The sequence below is a fragment of the Balaenoptera acutorostrata genome, chromosome 20 (assembly GCF_949987535.1).
Source record: "Balaenoptera acutorostrata chromosome 20, mBalAcu1.1, whole genome shotgun sequence".
NCBI lineage: Eukaryota > Metazoa > Chordata > Mammalia > Artiodactyla > Balaenopteridae > Balaenoptera > Balaenoptera acutorostrata.
In genome coordinates, this window is record NC_080083.1 from 9,248,578 (window position 1) to 9,269,343 (window position 20,766).

The following is a 20,766-nucleotide window of genomic DNA, read 5'->3' on the forward strand; positions in this document are numbered from 1 at the left end:
AGCACAGAGTCTTAACCACTGGACCACCAGGGAAGTCCAGTAAACTGTTTTCTTGAGTTCTGTGAGCCTCTCTAGCAAATTAATCAAACCCAAGGAAGAAGTGATGGGAACGACTGATTCATAGCTGGTTGGTTAGAAGCACAGGTATCAACCTGGACTTTCCCTTGGTGTCTTGTATGTGGGGAAGGGACAGTCTTATAGGACTGAGCCCTTAACCTGCAGGATCTGACACTATTTCCAGGTAGATGGCCCAGAATTGAGTTAAATTGTAGGACACTCAGCTGGTGTCTCAGAAACGCTTGATGTGTGGAAAAACCACATATCTGGCATCAGAAGTGATATGGTATTGTAGAAGTATTGAGAATAGAGGAGACACACAACAGGAAGTGAGTTTTTCCTTTACACCTTCTCTAAAACAACTGGCCCAGATACAAAAATATCAATGTCTTGAAAGACAAAGAAAGGCCGAGAAACTGTTTGCAATTATGGTAAGTCCCCTACATACGAACAAGTTCCATTCCGAGAGTGCGTTCGTAAGTCCAATTTGTTGGTAAGTCCAACAAAGTTAGCCTAGGTATGCAACTAACACAATCGGCTATATAGGACTGTACTGTAATAGGTTTATAATACTTTTCACACAAATAATACATAAAAAACAAACACAAAAAAATAAAGAAAACATTTTTAATCTTACAGTACAGTACCTTGAAAAGTACAGTGGTACAGTACAACAGCTAACATACAGGGGCTGGCATCAAGTGAACAGGCAAGAAGAGTTACTGACTGGAGGAGGGAGAGGAGGTGGGAGATGGTAGAGCTGAAGGATCGTCAGCAATAGGAGACGGAGGGCAAGCTGCAGTTTCACTCATGCCTGACGTTGATGGCACAGGTTCTGGTTCCTTGCTGGAACCAGATGCATGTTCACACCTTTGAAATTTCACAACTTGAAGGTTCGTATGTAGGGGACTTACTGTAAAGAAGCCTACAAAGGCATAACAGTGTGACCTGTGATCCTGGATTGGAAGACACAATTGCTATAATGGACATTATTGGGATAATTGGGGAAATTTAAATATAAATTGTATACTAGATAATGGTGTTGTATAGATATTAAGTATCCAGATTTGATATTTATATTATAGTTAGGTAAGAGAAAAATCCTTGTTCTTAGGAGATCCATGCTGAAGTATGTAGGGTAAAAGTTCATGATGTCTGCCACTTACTCTCACATATTTCTATAGTAATAATAATAATAAGAAGAAGAAGAAGAAGAAATTATATTCGTGTATATATATATAAAATATATGTGAAAAGAAAGACAAAGCAAATGTGGAAAAAAGTTGACTATTGGTGAATACAGGGGGAAGGTCTAAGGGTGTTCATTGTACTATACTTGCAACTTTTCTGTAGGTTTAAAATTGATCAAAATAAATTTTAAAATAAAAAGCTAAAAACATTCCCAGTTGAAAATACTTTGGGACTTCCCTGGTGGCGCAGTGGTTAAGAATCAGTCTGCCGATGCAGGGGACATGGGTTCGATCCCAGGTCCGGGAAGATTCCATGTGCCTTGGAGCAACTAAGCCCGTGTGCCACAACTACTGAGTCCACGTGCCACAACTACTGAAGCCCATGCACTTAGAGCCCGTGATCCTCAACAAGAGAAGCCACTGCAATGAGAAGACTGTACACCACAACGAAGGGTAGCCCCCGCTCGCCACAACTAGAGAAAACCTGCGTGCAGCAATGAAGACCTTACGCAGCCAAAAATAAATTAAAAATAAATAAATTTAAACAAGTAATAAAGAATAAATAGCTAAAAACAGTCCCAATTTAAAATACTTTGGACTGAATTCAGTGATCAAGTGTGAAATTTCTGTATCAACTCCATTTGTGATACCAAGTTTGGTAAAAGAATGAATGAATCAATTTAAAGATAGTGCATTTATCTTCCTTAAAATGACTAATGAAGGAAATGAGAAGCCAGAGGGGTAGAGCCAAGGAAAAAGGGTTTCAAAATGAGAGTGAAAAACAATCAAAGATGTTGCAAAGAAGTAAGATGTGGGCTAAGGTGTATCTGCTGGGTTGAGTAAAGGGAGAGGACTTTGGTGGAGCATCTGGTCAGCCGGGGAGTAGGAGGGAGGGCCAGGGAGTCATCAGTGAAGTGATGGTTGTGGAAGCCTGGGGAAGGATGGGGACGTGGAGTACGAGTAGACGATTTCGGTTGTTTTATTAATCGATTGAGGGAATTCCCTGGCAGTCCAGTGGTTAGGACTCCACACTTCCCCTGCAGGGGCCATAGGTTCAGTCCTTGGACGGGGAACTAAGATCCTGCAAGCCTCGAGGCGTTGACAAAAACAGACAAAAAAAAGTTGAAGTTTTGAGCTTCCGAATTTTGACAGAAAGTGTGTGTGGTGGTGACTTGGGAGGGTGGTGATAAACAGCTAGCCCTCTTCTAGGCTTGCTACCGACTCCAGCTGCCTGGGATTGTCCCGGGTTTAGCATTGAACATCCCTCGTCCTGGGAACCTTCTCAGCCGGGGTGGTTACAATCCACTCCCAGGTCGCTCCCACCGATATTAACTGGTCACTGCCAGCCTGCGAGGTTATGTTATATTTATTCGTTCAACAAGCTTTTGCTGGCGGTGGAAATATGATGGCCAGCAAAGCAGACACAGCCCCGATCCTTACAGACCACGGGAAATTCCTTCTTTGCCTTGAAGTGGTATTAATCAAACTGGGCCTCTTTTAAAAGAATCTTATTTTCCCTCATTATAATGGTAGAAAAATTGAGAAGAAAAGTGTACAAAGGCAGAGAAAAAAAAATATCGCACTGGCAGATTTCCTTTCAGTATTTTTCCTACACACTTCCCCAGTCACTTCCTATCAGTGTCCAAAAAAATGCAAGTTAATTTTAATTTTGGCCGCAAACCAAGAACAAAAAGGTTAAGTGCATTGAATTAATTTTCAAGCCAAAGTTAAAGGCTCTGAGGATGATCTGCTGTCTCCAAGGGTCCAATCCCTGTTTTTTTCCACTAGCAGGTGTGATCACAGGCCTGGCAGAGGCGGGTAATGGCTTTCCCTCCTCAGCAAGGTTTCCTGCTTTGCAATTTTTTTTTCTTTTTACAAATTGAAATGCTGCATTCATTTGATAACGAATCAAGCAGAACAGAGGAGATTATGGTGAAAAACAACAGTGCCTCGCCCCTTCCCATCCTGTTCCACCCAACACCCTCCTGTGACCTAGAGGCAACCCCATTTTTTTTTTTAACGACATAAATGAAACAGCCAATTTTATTCAAATTCTCCAAAATTTATGCTCAATATGTTAATTGTTTCTAAAATGTTTCACCTTTGTATAATGGTTTTATTATTTCATCTTTCTTTTATAGTTTTTTCATTTTTTCTGTATAGTTCTTCAGTAGAAGCCAGAGTCCTGAGTTGCCAGTTAGGAGCCTCTGACCTATTATTCTGATTAAGTTTCTTCTCAATATTCATGGCCAACATCTGGCTTCTAAATGAAAGGCTTTTAGTCTTTTCAATCACTTGCTGATAGGGTGAGACTGCACTGTTACCCATAACCACATGACCTAATTTAGAATCAATCTTGGCATCCAGTCTTGCATTTCTAATCAAATTTACAATTCACCTTTCAGCTTCTTCTGGAGTCATGTTCAGTTTATCTGCCAACATGTTTATGCTGCTACATTGACGGATGCGACAAAATGTCTCAAATACGAAGAGACGGGCATTTTCAATGAAATCCTCAAGACAAGCCACCAAGAAGAAATCATTCACTAGCATTGATTCACATTCCCTTAGCTTTTTCTGAGTCCCATCAAAGTCAAAGTTAACATATAAGCATTCAACAGACTCTGTAAGTGGGTTTTTATATGTGTAAGACTCCTGTTGAATAACTTTGACCAGATCTTTTAGCACCTGCCGGCGTTTTCAGACAGCTTTGTTTGTTATGACTGCTGTGGTCAAATTGCGGAGAATATGTGGACACATTGTCTGAATTGCATTAAGATACTGTGGCTGGTAAAGGAAGAGATCAGTAATGTTATTGCACCCTTTAGGGTGATTGAAGAAAACAAACAGAGACCAATGAATGAGCCACATTCGCTGCTGAAGAGGTTGAAGTGGAGAACTCACAGAATTATTATCTATGGTCTCTTTTAGCGGTGCATGGTCTTCCATGGCTGCATCCCAATTCTGCATTAAGATTTCAGAGGCCAGTTTTCCCCAGAGTGAACTCAAAGCATTTCTATCCGTTGCTGGAACCAACACTCTAAAGAAGTGAAGATATTCTGCTGCTCCAGAGTAATTTCCACATTCATATTGGAATTTTGCATGTCTGTAGAGTGTATCTAAATATTCCTGCCTAAAACCATGCTTGTCTACCAGGTAGTCAAACAGCATCTGACCATCCCTGGTTGACTGCATTTGAGGCAACCCCTTTTAATGGTTTCTGTTTTTATTTCTTTCCGAAGTTGTTTACAAAAATCCTAGCTCAAATGCCCATACTTTATTTCTTTATATATCAACTTTAGTGAATGTTGAGTTTCCAATGTAAAACATGAGGCGTTTAACTCATTTACCCTCCCTCTCCCTCTCTTCTTCCCAATAATGACTATTTATATTATTATTTTTGTTTTTATATTAATTATTTTGGTTCCATCTACTTTCCTCAGCGTCTCTAGCAAGAGAGGCCAGCTTGTAACTCCTCTTTCTCTCCTCACTTCCACATGCAAACTTTTCTCAGCTTCACATTTATTGTACAAAGTCAAGATTTTGGGTATTTACAATTGTTCCTGCGACCACAAACAAGTCTTCCTGATTTTTCTATGTTGACTCCAAAGGTTGAGATCCAATGAACAGTATTGACATTATGAGGGCCTTGTGAATACTGGTCACACTCAAACAATGGGCTGGAACCCCGTGCCCCTGCAGTAAAAGCGCGGGGTCTTAACCATTGGACCACCAGGGAAGTCCCAGGATTACACTTTCTATTCAATGCACTCAATCCCACAACCCAGGAGAATGTTTCAAGCATTAAGGTCATTGATTAATACGATGTCAATTAAATACCATCATGTCATATTATAACTTGCCTATCATTTAAACTATTATTTATTTATTTATTTTGGCTGTGCCGGGTCTTAGTTGCAGCACGCAAGATCTTCCTTGCGGCATGTGGGATCTTTTATTTTAGTTGCGCCACGCGGACTTCTTAGTTGGCCCACGGACTTCTTAGCTGGGGCATGCGGACTCTTCGTTGCAGCATGCATGCGGGATCTAGTTCCCCAACCAGGGATCGAACCTGGGCCCCCTGCATTGGGAGTGTGAAGCTTTACCCACTGGACCACAAGGGAAGTCCCTTGCCTATTATTTAAATCAAGAATTTCTTCTTCAGTTTTTGAATTTTCCTAGAGATTCTGATGGCTTTTCTTTCTTCTTGTACTCCTTACCTATAGCATGTCTTTTTTTCCCCCGAGTTATTGTTCATACTATTTATACAATTCAAGCCACATTTTTGCTTCCTCCTCCAGTTAGAACCCATTACTCCCTAAGTCATCATCCTTCATTCCCTGATCTTTGGGCTTAGATCTACTGTTTCCTGTACATTATTTTGTCTTCTTTCTCGTTTGCTACCACATTTTCTGGAATACATCCTCAATTTTCTAGAAAAGTGTGTGTGGAAGCCAACTTTGTGTGTCAGAACAAGTCTTTATCTGCTTGACCAGATATAGAATTCTAGGTAGAAATTCTTTTCTCTCATAATTGTGCAGGCGTGTCTCCATTCAGTCTTCTAGGATTCAGTGGTATTGATGCAAAGTCTGTAGCCATTTTGATTCTTGTTCCTTTGGAGAGGAATAGTTTTTCTCTTTAGAAACTTTTAACATCTTCCCTTTATTCCTGACATTCTGAAATTTCATGAGGAAGTATCTAGATATGGATAATTTTTCATTCATCATCTTGAGCATACAGTAAACCCTTTCAGAATGAAGACATGACTTTTTCTGGAAATTATCTCTTTTTTTTTCTAAGAGAGTTTCCTTCCTTCCAATTTATTCATTATTATTTTCTGGGGTTCCTAATAACTGTATGATCCTTCTGGATTGGTCCTCTGTGTTTGCTATCTTCTCTCCCTGATTTCCATTTTTCCTCTTTTCTTTTTTTTTTATAAATTTATTTATTTATATTTTTGGCTGCGTTGGGTCTTTGTTGCTGTGCGTGGGCTTTCTCTAGTTGCGGCGAGCGGGGGCTACTCTTTTTTTTGGGGGGGCTACTCTTCGTTGCAGTGCGTGGGCTTCTCATTGCAATGGCTTCTCTTCATTGCAGAGCACGGGCTCCAGGCACGCGGGCTTCAGTAGTTGTGGCACACGGGCTCAGTAGCTGTGGCTCGCGGGCTCTAGAGCGCAGGCTCAGTAGTTGTGGCGCACGGGCTTAGTTGCTCCGTGGCATGTGGGATCTTCCCAGACTAGGGCTCGAACCCGTGTCCCCTGCATTGGCAGGCAGATTCTTAACCACTGCGCCACCAGGGAAGTCCCTTAACATTGATATTAACATGACTATTCCACTGCCTTCATTGGCATAACATTTTTCCAAGAGACTTCTGCCCAGAAAGATGAATGTTGCAAATTAACTTTATTGCTTATTTATTGCTGACAGTTGGCACCCTAAGACTGTCTGAACCCCTCACCTCAAAATCCTCATTATTCTGTGTTCATTCTAAACTATTACACCATGACCCTTCCCCAACCCTAATCAACCCCCGCTCCTACCCCATCATGGAAAGACTCTTCCCCTTTAAATGAGACTTCAGAGTCTCAGTAAATGTCATGGCCTTACTCATCTCCCTGTGAAGTGTTGTCAGACTGTCAAGGGGTAAGCAATAAACCTGGCTTTATCTAGTCAACAGGTTGCTCTTGTGATATCTGGGGAGCCAGCATTTGACAAGGTGCTGGGAGCACAGTAGTAACTGATGTCCTCATAGAGTTTACATTCTAGAGATAGCCGATAAGCAGATAAACCAGGAAATATGTAATTTGTATTTTACAATGTAGTTGGGGAGATAGTAGCCAAACAGATCATTACAAATTACAAACAGATCATTACAAAATAACTAAGAAAGAAATAAAGAATAGAGAACGGGGGAAGTTGGGAACCTAATTTTAAAAAATGATCTAGAAAACTCTCTTTGAAATGACTTGAGCTGGGGGTGAGGGTGGTCTGAGTGTTCCAAGTAAGGGGAGTAACTGGTGTTGAGACCCTGAAGCAGGAATGTGGTTCAGAAAGGTTCCACAACGGAAAAGAAACCAAGACAGGAGGGCAGCAGGGGAGCGGGCAGGACTGAGCAGAGGGGGAAGGCAGAAGGTTCTCCACATCCTTACCTTGTTCAGAACCACTGCTTTACCTTGCTGTTTAACTATGACTTTTGCAACAGAGTTTTTTTCTAATACAGTACTTTTCTTTGCAAATATGCAGAGGTGAACATTGCATAGTTTAAATGAATTTTGGAGGGTCTTACTGTTTACAAAAGTGTTTTCATGGCAAAAAGGGTCCAGCTTTTATGAAATTCAACTCAGTAAATTTGAAGATCTAATTGCCTTTATTCAACATTCACGAATCGGGCAGCATTCCATTTAACAAGCAGAAAGGCCTCTGAGGAGTTGAACCAAACGGATCTTTTATAGGGACAAGGCATTTATTAGCAAAAGAATAGAAAGGATTGTTTCAGGCAAGGTCCCCTTCCCTTTGGGGCCAGGAAGGGCAGAAGTCTTTTGGAGACTACCTCACTAGTGTGGATCAGGAAATTCCAGACTGATTGGTTGAAAATTCAACTCCTGGGAGAGGCTGTAACTGCAATTAGGTTAGGTATTACGTTTTGGTTTTGCTAACGTGGCTTAGCGCCACGTTAAATTTAAAGAGTTCTTGTAGCTCCACTTGAGCTCAGGTTAGCCCTATTATTTGCTTAAGTGGCTTCTGTGTTTCCAGAGAAGGGCGTTTGGGGAACACACTTGGCGGGGTTGGGGGGGCTACGTTTCTGGCATACAGGTCTAGAAGCTTGCTCTCTCCAGCTGCATGACCCCGGGGTTTAAATCAACTACCAACTGATTTGCTAAAAAAAGTGAAAACCCAACCCGCGCTAATGGTTGCCCTCAGGCTCTTTCCGTCACTTGCAGGAAAGAATTGTCTTTCGGTGCCGCTGCTAAAATCCAAATGCGCCTTGGCCTCTGACCGTGTTGACGGAAGGATTGCCTTGTTACCTTGGTCTGGAGGCCTAAATTAGCAATCTCGCTTGGGCAGGACTAGACCTGCAGGAGCTGCAGTGCTGTCGCCCCGGCCACCCGTACACAGCCCGAGTGGAGTTTCTGCTTCTTTCAGCCCTCGCTCCCTCTCTCCCGCCGGCCGGCCGCGTGGAGAGCGCTCCAGCCGCACACCCCATCTCGCCCGCTGCACACTCACACAAACACTGCCCCGCTTTTCCACGCCCGGGCGGTGCGTGCCCCCGGGCCGGGACTCGCTCTGTGGTCTGCAAGCGGAGCGGCGCGCGCCCCGCTGCGTGCACTGCTCTCGGCCGGGCTCGGAGTTTAATCTCACACACAGTGTCCGGCTTCCTGTTCTCATCCCCCCCCCTCCCGCCCCGTTTCCCTGGCCCCTCCCTCTCTCCAGCCCGATCCGCCCGCCGGCTCCCCCTCCCCCGATCCCTCGGGTCCCGGGATGGGGGGGCGGTGAGGCAGGCACAGCCCCCCGCCCCCATGGCCGCCCGTCGGAGCCAGAGGCGGAGGGGGCGCCGGGGGGAGCCGGGCACCGCCCTGCTGGCCCCGCTCGTGCTGGGCCTGGGCCTGGCGCTGGCCTGCCTTGGCCTCCTGCTGGCCGTGGTCAGCCTGGGAAGCCGGGCATCGCTGTCTGCCCAGGTGAGGCCCGCCTGCACACCCCTCCCTGGGCAGATCAGGAGCGGACTCTGCCGAGTAGCTGATGGGGCCGGGTGGGCCGAGGGCAGGGGGCCAGGAAGATGGGTGGCGGGTGAGATGTCAGGTGGAGAAGGACAGGGTGACGCTGCCTCCTTCCCAGCAGGAGCCTTCCCAGGGGGACCTGGTGGCAGAGGAGGACCCCGACCCGCTGGTGAGTGGGGGTGGGTGCTGGCCTCGGGCTGCCAGGCATGGGAAGTGTGTGCCCGCTGAGGACGCAGGGTGTGCCCCGGTTGTGCCAGCCGTGTGCGGGGGTGTGCACCAGCCGTGCTGTGGGGCATGGGTACGTGAGAGAGAGGGTGACAACTGTGTGTGAGGGGTTTGTGCCGCGCTTGTGTCAGCCGAGTACGAAGTGTTTAGTGGCCGTGGTGGAAGTGGGAATGTGTGGGTGTCTGCGTGGGAGAGGGATGCTGGCTGTGTGTGCGGTGCGTGTACCCACTGTGCATGCTGACTGGGTGTGGGCGTGTGTGCAATGTACCAATGGCTGGTTGGGCGGAGCAGGATGGGGGATGTGGCTGGTTGTGGGAAGGGGGGCGAGGGCTGCGGCCTGACCCTGGAACTTGCCTCCTCGTGGCCCTGGCCACTCTTGGCTGAGGGGCTCGGTCTCTCCCTAAGACTTCTGTGCCTCTTGCTGGCTGGGGCCTCTCGTGACGGGCCCCCTGTCAGTCTCAGTTTATGTCTCTGGGAGTCCCTGGCAAGATCCTGGTTTAGCCCTGCCCTTAATGTCCCTAGGACCTGAATCCCCAGACAGAGGAGCGCCAGGATACCCTGCCTTTCCTGAAACTGGTTCGGCCTCGAAGGAGTGGTGAGCAGCCCTTTATCCCAACCTCAGGAATAATAATAGCGGCTGGTCTGTGGTGGCTTCTGGACTCATTATTGCTTTTGTTCCTCATAACAGCCCCGTGAAGCAGGCAGAGCAAAACCCATTATCCTCATTTATGGATAGAGAAACTGAGGCACTGAGAGTAAAGGGGGGGTTCACAGTCATGGAAACTCGAACCTAGAATTCTGACCCTCCCTCTGAAGCTCCTTCCATGGCATAGACCTGCTTCTCACTTCAGACCCTACCCCAGATATGAAGGTGGGATGGCCAGGAATTAGGAGAACCCCTGGGGTCCTGATGAAGATGAGGTGGGGGAGTCAGAGGCCTGAACCCCAAGAAGCAAAGAGACTTATGACTGGGGTGACCGTGTGACCACGTATCCAGGTTTGCAGGGGGCTGTCCTGGCTTACACCTGTTAGCTCAGTGCGATGATTAATAACACCCCTATGGCTCTCAGAAGCATCCCAGTTTGGATGATAAATTATCAGCGGCTCTACCTATGGAGGAAGATAAGGCCTGAGGTTCTGAGGCCAGGAGTCTGGAGGAGAATAAGGATGCCAGGGTTTTGAGGGGGATGGAGCTGAGAGAGCAGCTCCTGGCCCCTCTAGACGCGGGGACTGCTTTGCCCATCTGTCTTTCTTTGATTCTCAGCACCTAAAGGCCGGAAACCACGGGCGCGCAGAGCGATTGCAGCCCACTATGAAGGTGGGTGACCGTGAGCCATGCCCAGGGAGAAGGGGTGGCAGAGGGGCAGGGCAGGGCTCACCAACCCTTCCCTGTGTCTTACAGTTCACCCACGACTGGGACAGGATGGAGCGCAGGCGGGTGAGACCCCATCCCCACCTCTGAGCTCTTCCCTGACCCCCACAGCACTGGCCTTCTAGACAAGGCCCCCCCCAAAACCTTGACTTCCCACCCTCATCCCCGCCTTCAGCCTCAGAACCCCAGAAGCCAGTTCAGGAAAGTGCTTAAGGCTCGCTTCTCTCGGCTCCTGAACCTGAACTTTCTCCGTGACTCAGACATAGGACCCTGGGGGAGGCCCCTTCCCCTCCCAGAGCACAGGCAGATTCCCCCCACCAAACTACCAGCCCAGCTTCTTCTTTAGCCCTCGCTTGTCTCCAAGAAGCATCTTTGATTTTTTTTTTTCCTCTTCTTTCCCCTCCATATTCCAAGAGTCTTCTTGCTCTGATCATTTTTCTCCAAATGTTTCCAGTCTCTGCTCTTCTTTTCCATCCCTACCCCACTCCCCACCTCAGTGCCATGACCTCGGAACCTCAAACTCATTCTCCAGTCCCTTCCCCATTCTAGACTTTCCCCGCCCCTACTCTGTCCCACCTGTGTTGCCAAGCTAAGCCCCCCTGAAGCCCGCCTTCCATTATTCTGTTGCTTTTCTGCTTGGATTGCAGCCTCTCCCCAGTCTGGTCTCAACCTCTTTTCCTGGCGCACCCTTATGCCTTCTCCACACTTGTTGGGCTGACACCCCCTCCCCATCAGCGTGCCTCGTCTGGACTTTGCACATCCTATTCTCTCACCTGGAATGCTCTTCCACGTGACAGGTCAGGAGGCAAGACATGAGAGTGGTTTAGTCTAGGGGTCTGGCAGCAGAGATGGAGAGAAGTAGATGGATTCAGCGTGTGGCTTGAAGATAGGGTTTGCTGTGGGGATGAGAAGGATAAGGGAGAGGGGGGAATCAGAAATGACTTCTAGATGTTTAACTTGGGCATCTTTGAGAATAACGGTGCCATTTATTAAAATGGGGGTTAACCAGGGAGGAAATAGGTTGCAAGGTGTGTAAATTAATAATTGAATTTGAGATCTAATAATAACTAAGTGGATACATAATAATAAACAAGCGAGTTTCACAAATAGATGGCTGCACACGGTAGAGTACACATCCTGGGCAGGATGTGTAGAGTCAGGAGTCATCACCAGATGGGGGTATTTGAAGCTATAGGTCTGGATGAGACACCCAGGGGAAAGACGGGCTCCACAAGTGAAGCCCTGAGGCTCTTGGACCTTTACAAATGGAGCAGAGGAGGAGAACCCAGCAGAGACTGAGAAGCAGCCAGAGAGAGGGGAAGAAACCCAGGGAGGGTGGTGTCCTGGAGTCTCGGAGGGGACACAGTTTTAAGAAGGAGCATGTGGCCGTCTGTGTTGAATGCAGATGACCAGTCACATGAGATGAGAACAGACAAATGGCCGCTGGGTTTGGTAACATTAAAAGTCAACTGGTGACCTTGACAAGGGCGGTGTCAGTGGTGTGGTTAGGATGGAAGCCAGCACGGATTACGTTAAGAGAAAATGGGAACTAAGAATCGGAGACAGTGACAACCCTTTCCAGAAGTTTCTCTGTGACAGGAGCAGAGAAGTGGGCCAGGAGGGAGAGGAGGATGTGAATCAAGGAAAAGTTCGGTCCTTTTAGTGATAAACAATACTGCATGAGTCTTAGCTAATACTTATTCAGTGTTTAATCTCATCTAATCCTTGAGAAACAGTCCTGAAAGGAAGATAATCCGATCATCTCCATTTTACAGATAGAGGTGATGTAACTTGTCCGGGTCATGATGATACTGAGAGGTGGAGCCAGGATTTGAACCCAGCTAGTGTGTGCTTGTGTCCCAGACATTGTATGAGAGGCAACTGCTGGTGCATGGGTGGGGGAACCTGCAGGGCAACATCAAGAAGGTGGGAGGGGGTGGGTTCCAGAAGGAAGAGAGGGACACATCATCCCATCACCATAAGAGGCTCAATGGCAACCATGAGAACAGGTTGGTTTGTGGTTTCGGTGGCAGGATGTGGGGGAGCCCTTACCTGATGACTTCTAGGTCCTCTGGAGAACGAGGGAGACAGGGGCAGGAGAGATGGTGCTAAAGCAAGCATAGTGGGGGAAAGAAGGACGACTGCCATGCAGTAAGGAATGAGTTGTGATTGTGAAACTGAGTGACACCACGGCCCCAGACACACCATGCCCTTAGCCACAACCAGCTCAAACTGGTTCCCTAGCCAGGAATGCCCTCTCTCCTTCTCTCCCCCTACTCTTCCTGCCCCAGGCCGACCTTCCTCCCTTCTGTATGGACCATTTATTTCAGCGGTTACCCAGACATTCATTCATTCATTGACTCAACACACACGCCCTGAGATCCCACTGTTTGTAAGGACCCGGCTAGGTGCCCACAGTGAATAATACCCAGACCTATTTACAAGGAATTGCTGTCCAGGAGAAGAGACAAACATATAAATTTGTAAATTACAATGTGATACAACAAGAACAATAAAGAAAGTAGCCAGAGGTGTATGGCGGCACAGAGGAAGACAAGTTTACAATGGAGTAAGGGACTCCTTCCCCAAGAAGGTGTGGGCCTTGAAGTGTGAGTGTGAGATGGACAGGGGGGCAGGGGCCACTTGTGCAAAAGCCCCGAGTCTGCCAAGAGTATGATGAGGCTGGGGGACCGGAGCAGCTCGATGTGGCTGAGGAGACAGAACTAGAAGAGCAACATGGGCTGAGGCCAGAGAAGAATACGGAGCCAGGTCACAAATGGAATCTGGAAGTTATCCTGAGGTCAAAACAAGAAAGGCAGGCTCGCATCTGCATTTTAGAAACGTCACTCTGTGGCTCTGTGTCGCCTAGCGAGTAAACTGGACCAGGCAAGACTGGAAACAGGGAGTCCAAAGAGGAAGCAGGCTGGGAAGAGTCCCAGTGGGAAGTGGCAGGGGCCAGACCAGGGAGGGAGACAGAGCTATTTAGGTGGCAGAATTGCTAGAAACTGGTGATCAGTGAATGAAACTGGTAAAGGAGAGAGTGGCTTGGGTGCCTGGTAAGAGGTACAACCAGGAACCCAATGTGGAATGCAGACAGTCAAGCAAGTTTGGGATGGGGCAGGACCAGGCTCAGTTTTGATCTAGGTGAGTTTGAGGTGCCAGGGGCTATTCTGATGGCAGGCAGGTAGCAGTGTCAGGAGGGGCAGGAAAGGGCAGGGCTGGAGACTCAGGTTGGAGTCTGCAAAGTAAAGGCCAAGGGAACCCCTAGGTGGGGATGAAAGTGCCCAGCGAGCGTCATGTTCTCCTTGAGAAAGCAACAAGAACAGCGCACAGGGGCAGGCAGAGGGTGGGGCTGCTGGGGAAGGAAGCTGGCCAGGCTACTGAGATGAAGCCAGTGAAGCCCTGGAGAGTGGCCCATGGACCCAAACAAGAGAGAGCTGTTGCCATGGCCGCCTCCTTCCCTCTATCTTCCCACCAGCGTGTGCTTGGTGCCCACTCAGGGCAGGCCCAGCTCCAGGGGCTGGGGTGCAGTAACAAGACCAATACCTCTGCCCCCTGGGGGAGTCAGACCCCAAACTATCACAGAAGGAAATAAAATGATTTCCCTCCTTGGTGACTGCTGTGAGAGAAACGGGGTGAGTGGAGGAGAGATTACCGGAGACGAGCTATTTCAGGCTGGGAGGACTGGGGAGGTCTCTCAGAGGGACCAGTCTGACAGGAGGGGCCAGGCAGGGGAGGAATCCTGCGGGGAGGGAAGAGCAGCAAAAGCCCTGTGGAAACAATGAGCTTGGTGCGCAGCGGGAACAACAGAAAGTGGGCCAGAGTGGCTAGAGTCTTGTGACTTGGAGGAATGTGTGAGATTAGATGCGAGAGGTAAACAGGGGCAGCCCATAGAGGACCTGGGAAGCCACTTGAGACCCTGCTCTGTCATTTGATTATTTATCTTCTTTACAATTTGCAATTACCCTCACTCTAGATTTTTTTTTTTTTTGGTAATGGCTTTATTGAGATATAATTCACATTCTATATAATTCACCTGTTTAAAGTGTACAATTAAGTTTTTAGTATATTCACAGAGTTGTGAGATCATCACTACGGTAATTTTAGAGAGTTTTCATTACCTCAAAAAGAAACCCTGTACCCTTTACCCACCACCCCATATTTCCGTGATCCCCCCAGCCCTAAGCAACCACTAATCTACTTTCTGTCTCTATATATTTGCTTACTTGGACATTTCATAGAAATCATATAATATGTGATCCTTTGTGACTGGCTTCTTTCACTTAGCATAATGTTTTCAAGGCTCCTCCATATTGTAGTGTGTATTAGTATTCCATTTCTTTCTTTTTTTTTTTTTTTTTCCCCTTGGCCCCAGTGCGTGGCTTGTGGGATCTTAGTTCCCCAGCCAAGGATCGAACCCGCAACCCCTGAAGTGGAAGTGCAGAGTGTTAACCACTGGACCGCCAGGGAAGTCCCATTATTGCATTTCTTTTTATGGCTGAATCATACCTCATTGTATGGACTTAATACAATTTTCCTTATCCATTCATCAGTGGATGGACATTTGGGTACCATTTTATTATTTTTAATTTTTTTTTCTTTTTTCCCCTCTTTTTACTTTTTTTTCATATTTTCCTTTTCTCTTATTTTTAATTTTAATAATCCAAGTAACGTATGATTCAAGTAATGCATCGATACATTCTCCAAGTAGAAGAGCAAACAATACAGACACAAACTATAAAAGCCCCCATGCTTCTTCAGTCCTCCTCTTCTCCCCAGAAGTGGCTGGTGACAACTTGCCCTGTATGGTTCTGGTCATATATGTGGGGTTTCTTCACCGAACTTCCTATTACACTCCCAGCTCCCTAGGCCCTGGCGCCTCCCTTGCCCTGGGCCCTCTAGATATCTTCTGGGTAAGGTAGGCCCAAAGGTTTATAAACTCAGTGGCTGGGGAGTGTGAGAAAGTTCTATAAAGGGATTTCCCCTTGTCTCTGAATATCCACATTCAGGTGTGGACGGGACGGTGAGTGGCTGGGAAGAGGCCAAAATCAACAGCTCCAACCCACTGCGCTATGACCGCCAGAGCGGGCAATTTATGGTCACCCGGGCTGGGCTGTACTACCTGTACTGTCAGGTAAGCCCCACCTGGCTCCACGGGTAGAGCAGGAACTGAGGGAGAAGGGCTGGGCTTAAGGGGTGGGGGCAAGTTAAAGGTGGGGAGGAGGAGCTTGGGGTCTGGGCTGGAGAGGAGCCCAGGGCAAGCAGAGGCCTGGACTCCGCCCCCCTCCCCCACCCCCTCCCCCGCCCCCCAGGTGCACTTTGATGAGGGGAAGGCTGTCTACCTGAAGCTGGACCTGCTGGTGGATGACACGCTGGCCCTGCGCTGCCTGGAGGAGTTCTCGGCCACAGCGGCCAGTTCCCTCGGGCCCCAGCTCCGTCTCTGCCAGGTGTCCGGGCTGTTGCCCCTGCGGCCAGGGTCCTCCCTGCGGATCCGCACCCTCCCCTGGGCCCATCTCAAGGCTGCCCCCTTCCTCACCTACTTTGGACTCTTCCAAGTTCACTGAGGGGGCCCTGGTCTCCCGGTGGTTTGCCAAGGCCGCTGGCTCCCCACGGCAGCTCTCTGAGCACCCCAGTCCCCTCTGCCCACCCTGAGCGGCTCCTCCCCCAGACCTGCCTCTCCCTCTGTAGGCTGCCAGGGCACGCTCAAGACATGTCCATGCCACAGAAATAGTCCCCTCATCTCTGACAGCTCCCCGCACCTCCAGCTCTCCACCTCACTAGCTCCCAAACCCCCATTTATCTCCTGACTCCCTACCCTGGCCGCAGCCCCCCAGGACACTGTGTTTACTGTACTCTGGGTGACGATGGGTCCTGAATACCCCTCTTCAGGCACTAAGAGGGGCTGGATGCCAGAGAGACTGGGACTAGGCCAGGCGTTCCCGAATGTGAGGGGTAAGAGACCAAGACATGATAATTCCTCCCCTGATAATTCCCTGTGGATTTTTAAAACAGATATTATTTTTATTATTATTGTGACAAAATGTTGATAAGTGGATATTAAAAAGAATAAGTCACGGTCACTCTCTTTATTGGGCCTTAGGGGACATCCTCGGGGTAGCTGAGGGCCATGCGAAGGGGGTCTGGGAATTGGGGAGTGGGGGGCAGGACGCCCGGAATTGCAGGGCGATGTCCAGGCTTGGGAGTGGGGACCTACATGCCTCTAACCCCCAAGCATGAGCAGAGAGTCGAAAGGCAAACTGCCAGGAAAAAAAATCAATCCTCTGCCCAAGGTCCAGCAGAAGCAGCCTCATTTACCTATAGGAGGCGGGCTTCCTCCTGCGGGGAATCCCTGGGCTGGGAGGAGCAGGAGCCCTTCCTCCTGGCAGCCTCGGAAACTTCAGCAGGTGCTGGCACAAGCCCTGGCTGGGACGCGGGGTGGGAGCAGGCCCAGCATGGGGGCTCAGGGTCAGGAAGCGGGACGCCGGAGCCCAGGAACACAGACACCTGTGTCCTTGGGGCCAGGGAGGAATCCTACAGTGGCAGGGTGCTTGGGCTGTCTCTTTCTCTCTTTGTCCAGAGCCTTATGTAAGAGCTTTTCTCGGGAAACAGGAAGTCCTGCCTGCCAAGTTCAGCACAGGGAGTAGTGCAGGCCTTATTCCAACACACCCGGCCTGGCCTTAACCCCAGAACTCAGCCAGTTTCTTGCTTCCGCGACCCTGGTTCTCCTCCCCACTGACGCCCTCCCCTTCTTTCCCACCTTTGGTCTCTCTCAGCAAACTGCCCCAGAGATCTCGCCTGTGCCTGGGCCAGAGGGTCTTCCACTCTCACCCCTTGACCCTCAATGCTGCCCAGCTCGTCCCTCCATCCCGGCTCCTGGCACCATGCCCCATAGCCAGCCAACCTTCCCTCCCCCACTTCTGGGGCCGCCCTGGGGTTCCTGCGCTCTGGCCGCTCCTCCCGGGTGTCGCTGGCAGCCCTGTCCTTCTTAGAGAGACTGACAACAAATTCTCCTGAGGCTGGAGGAGGGTGAGGGGTCTCAGGACAACACTGGCCCTGCAGCGGGGTGCCAGGAGCACCAACAGTGCCCCGAGCTTGCTTTCTGCCTCCCTCCTTTTTATTCTCAAGTTCCTTTTTATTTCTCCCTTGCGTAACGCCATTCTTCCCTTCTGCACCACTGCCTGCACCCCGACCCTCCCCGTCACCTCCTTGCTACCCCACTCCTGAGGCTACAGCTGTTGGCAGGGTCCCCAGCTCATGCCGGCCTTATCTCCTTCTTTACTAGCCCCCAAAGGGCCCCCGGGAGACATGGGGGGCCCAGTCCGAGAGCCGGCACTCTCAGTTGCCCTCTGGTTGAGTTGGGGGGCGGCTCTGGGGGCTGTGGCTTGTGCCATGGTTCTGCTGACCCAACAAACAGAGCTGCAGACCTTAAGGAGAGAGGTGACCCGGCTGCAGAGGACCGGCGGGCCCTCCGAGAAGGGGGAAGGGTATCTGTGGCTGAGCCTCCGGGAGCAGGTGAGTGAGGGGAGAAGGGTGTCTGGGAGAGAAGGATGGGTGGCAGGGTGGCCTCCAGGCCTCTTGGTTCCAGCCGCCTGCTCTGCAAAGTTTTCAATGGGTGCAAGAGAGGGTCCCAGGTTTGGAGGTCAAGGGAGCAACCATTCCAGGAAAGGAAATGGTTAAAGATTAATGCTTCTTGTACCTAACAGATCCTGGAGGACAGCCAGCACCAAGACTCAGGTTGCTGGGGAAAGGTGCAGGAGAGATGTGAGGCATTCCTGGGGCGGGGGAGGCCTGGGGGAAAGGCTTTCTGGGACCCTTGCATCTTAGCCTAACCCTGACCCTCTTTCTATGAGCAGAGCTCTGATGGCGTGGAAGCCCGGGAGAATGGGGAGAGATCCCGGAGGAGGAGAGCAGTGCTCACCAAAAAACAGAAGAGTGAGGCCCCCGGGGTGCAGCAGGGGTGGGAGGTGATCAAGCAGCACGGGGATTTGGAGACTGAGACCCTGAGCCAGGGGTGAGGGTGGAGGGCTGACAACAGAGCAACGGGGGTAGGTGGGCGCTGCTGAGATTTCCTCCTTCTCTCCCCAGAGAAGCGCTCAGTCCTTCATCTCGTTCCCGTTAACATCACCTCCAAGGGTGAGCACTATTTTCAATAATGGCTTTTGAGCAGAGGCAAAATCTAGGAACTGTGGGGCTGGCACCTGGGCCCAAGAGAACCTTAGAGGAGAAAGTGTCTGAGTGTGCACAGAAATCCTGACTGCCACACTCCTTGCCTCCAGAGGACTCTGATGTGACAGAGGTGATGTGGCAACCAGCTCTGTGGCGTGGGAGAGGCCTGGAGGCCCAAGGATATGTCATTCGAGTCTGGGATGCTGGAGTTTATCTGCTGTACAGCCAGGTAACCCCAAACACCCCCGGAGCCTCACCTGAGGGCCTGTTCTCCCAAAGCCTTATGCCCCAGCACTGAGGGTTCCCAACCCCTATGCATACGCAACTTAGAGGACCCTTCTTCATTCCTCGGCTCCCTTGTCAGGGCTCCTGAGGCCGCCCAGCCCTGAGCCACACTATCCCGTTTTCTTCATCTCCTCCCCTCCCTGCCAGGTCTTGTTTCATGATGTGACTTTCACCATGGGTCAGGTGGTATCCCGGGAGGGCCAGGGAAGGCAGGAGACTCTATTCCGATGTATACGAAGCATGCCCTCCAACCCCGACTGGGCCTACAATAGCTGTTACAGCGCAGGTGAGAGCCTGAGAGGCGGGTGAGCAGTGGAGGGTGGATGCGAGGAGAGCAGGGGATCTCTGACCTGGGGGCACTGGTGTGGGAGCTACAGCAGGGGGATGGAAGAAGTGTGGGTGTAGAGGCAGAGCTGAGGAGTGAAGGACAGAATACCTTGGTCCTTACAGGAGGCACAAAAAAGGTTGAACTGGAGAAGGGAGGGTGAAACATCACAGTATCTTTATGGCCGTGCTTCACTGAGCATCTCTTTTCTCCCTTTTCTCAGGTGTCTTCCATTTACACCAGGGGGATACCCTGAGTGTCATAATCCCCCGGGCAAGGGCGAAACTTAGCCTCTCTCCACATGGAACCTTCCTGGGGCTTGTGAAACTGTGATTGTGTTGTAAAAGGTGGTTCTGAGCTTGGAAGACCAGGGTGGGTTCATTTTGGAGACAGCCCAGAGCTGACCAGACAAAGGACAGGGAACAGTCAGGAACAGAGGCCTCTTCTGGGTTTGACTGGAATCCCAGGTTTAACAGCTCGTGACTCTCCCTTCCTCTCTTCTCCCCCCCCACCCCACCCCCAGGACTTCGAATTCATGGATATTAAAGAGGTAGTAGAATATCTTGCTCTTAGTCTCCATCCAGCCCCAAATTCTTGAGGGAGTTGGGAGGGGGTGGGAAATGCCCGGCATTGTCTAGACTTGCTCTGGGTCCCACTGGAATGCTTCCAGAACAGCACCACCATCTAGCGGCAATCTGAGACAACGATCCTGCCTGTTGGCAGATGGCCACGAATCCTTCCGCCACTCAGGAAAACTCCTGGTTCTTTACACCACACCTCTCTAGGTACCCTCTGCCTCTCCACTCCACAAGAAGCCTCATCTTCACTCTCCTCTTTCCATCTATTGGGACCCAGTTTCCATCACTGTCTCCAGAGGTGTAATTATTATGCGCCCGTCTGCAGAAGGTGCCCAACGACGACGGTCCCCTTGCAGCCACATCATTACTCTTCGGGTGCCAACTTTTGCCTTTCACGCTCTCCACTGCCCTGGCGCGGCAGGCCACTCTAAGCCTCTCTGGACTGGGAGGGGAGCCGGGGAGCCTCGGATAAATCGTACGCCCTAGTCCTGATCCTGTCTCACTCCTCTGATCTCTCCTTTCTGCGCAAGCCCTGCCTAAAGTTAAAAAATAAAAGAGAATAAATGGAACCTCGGATCCAATTCCCCTGCTGCTGTGCCTCAGCTCCGTCCCCGTACCAGGATCTCCCGGACCCCCGGCCCTCCACCGAAGCGCCTCACTGGACCGAGGCGCCTCACTGTACCCAGGCGTCAGGGTCCCCAGCTCAAGCCCGGCGGCGCGTGGAACGCAGGGCTACGCAGCGCGGGGGCGGAGGGCGGGAGAGCGGCACGGGACACGCAGGCGCAAAAGAGCGAGTGGAAGCACCGCCCGGCACGGCTCGGGTTAAGCGGGTGTGCGCAGGCGTGGGATCGTGGGC

General features: G+C 50.0%; 2 protein-coding genes and 1 pseudogene across 11 annotated transcripts; 2 read left to right on the forward strand and 1 right to left on the reverse strand.

The window, feature by feature from the left end:
- Positions 1-3,414: 3,414 nt before the first annotated feature.
- Positions 3,415-4,442, reverse strand: LOC103006033 (eukaryotic translation initiation factor 3 subunit E-like; annotated as a pseudogene).
- A 4,209-nt stretch (positions 4,443-8,651) lies between these two features.
- TNFSF12 (TNF superfamily member 12) lies at positions 8,652-16,632 on the forward strand. Of its 6 annotated transcripts, XM_057535988.1 has the most exons (8): positions 8,652-8,920; positions 9,078-9,128; positions 9,707-9,779; positions 10,449-10,502; positions 10,587-10,622; positions 15,566-15,690; positions 15,869-16,003; positions 16,446-16,632. In XM_057535988.1, the coding sequence occupies exons 1-8, from the start codon at positions 8,762-8,764 to the stop codon at positions 16,482-16,484; spliced, it is 672 nt and encodes a 223-aa protein (XP_057391971.1). In that variant the 5' UTR covers positions 8,652-8,761; the 3' UTR covers positions 16,485-16,632. The 6 variants fall into 6 exon arrangements, with proteins under 6 accessions (XP_057391971.1, XP_057391968.1, XP_057391969.1 ...); XM_057535985.1 differs by having other exon boundaries at positions 15,869-16,632; XM_057535986.1 differs by having other exon boundaries at positions 9,081-9,128; positions 15,869-16,632.
- TNFSF13 (TNF superfamily member 13) lies at positions 16,420-20,479 on the forward strand. 5 transcript variants are annotated; one of them, XM_057535984.1, is made up of 7 exons: positions 16,420-16,508; positions 17,971-18,068; positions 18,410-18,488; positions 18,642-18,689; positions 18,833-18,951; positions 19,155-19,293; positions 19,556-20,438. In XM_057535984.1, the coding sequence occupies exons 1-7, from the start codon at positions 16,421-16,423 to the stop codon at positions 19,663-19,665; spliced, it is 681 nt and encodes a 226-aa protein (XP_057391967.1). In that variant the 5' UTR covers position 16,420; the 3' UTR covers positions 19,666-20,438. The 5 variants fall into 5 exon arrangements, with proteins under 5 accessions (XP_057391967.1, XP_007166460.2, XP_057391966.1 ...); XM_007166398.2 differs by lacking the exon at positions 16,420-16,508 and adding an exon at positions 16,684-16,960 and having other exon boundaries at positions 17,839-18,068; positions 19,556-20,444; XM_057535983.1 differs by lacking the exon at positions 16,420-16,508 and adding an exon at positions 16,684-16,960 and having other exon boundaries at positions 19,556-20,444.
- Positions 20,480-20,766: the final 287 nt, after the last annotated feature.

Excerpts from the sequence above, each read along its gene's own strand:
- TNFSF12 (XM_057535985.1), top strand. The coding sequence starts at position 8,762 with ATGGCCGCCCGTCGGAGCCAGAGGCGGAGGGGGCGCCGGGGGGAGCCG. Across the intron at positions 8,921-9,077 it reads GGGCATCGCTGTCTGCCCAG|CAGGAGCCTTCCCAGGGGGA; the intron begins GTGAGGCCCGCC and ends CCTCCTTCCCAG. Across the intron at positions 15,691-15,868 it reads TGTACTACCTGTACTGTCAG|GTGCACTTTGATGAGGGGAA; the intron begins GTAAGCCCCACC and ends CCCGCCCCCCAG.
- TNFSF13 (XM_007166398.2), top strand. The coding sequence starts at position 16,684 with ATGCGAAGGGGGTCTGGGAATTGGGGAGTGGGGGGCAGGACGCCCGGA. Across the intron at positions 18,489-18,641 it reads GCTCACCAAAAAACAGAAGA|AGAAGCGCTCAGTCCTTCAT; the intron begins GTGAGGCCCCCG and ends TTCTCTCCCCAG. Across the intron at positions 18,690-18,832 it reads CGTTAACATCACCTCCAAGG|AGGACTCTGATGTGACAGAG; the intron begins GTGAGCACTATT and ends CCTTGCCTCCAG.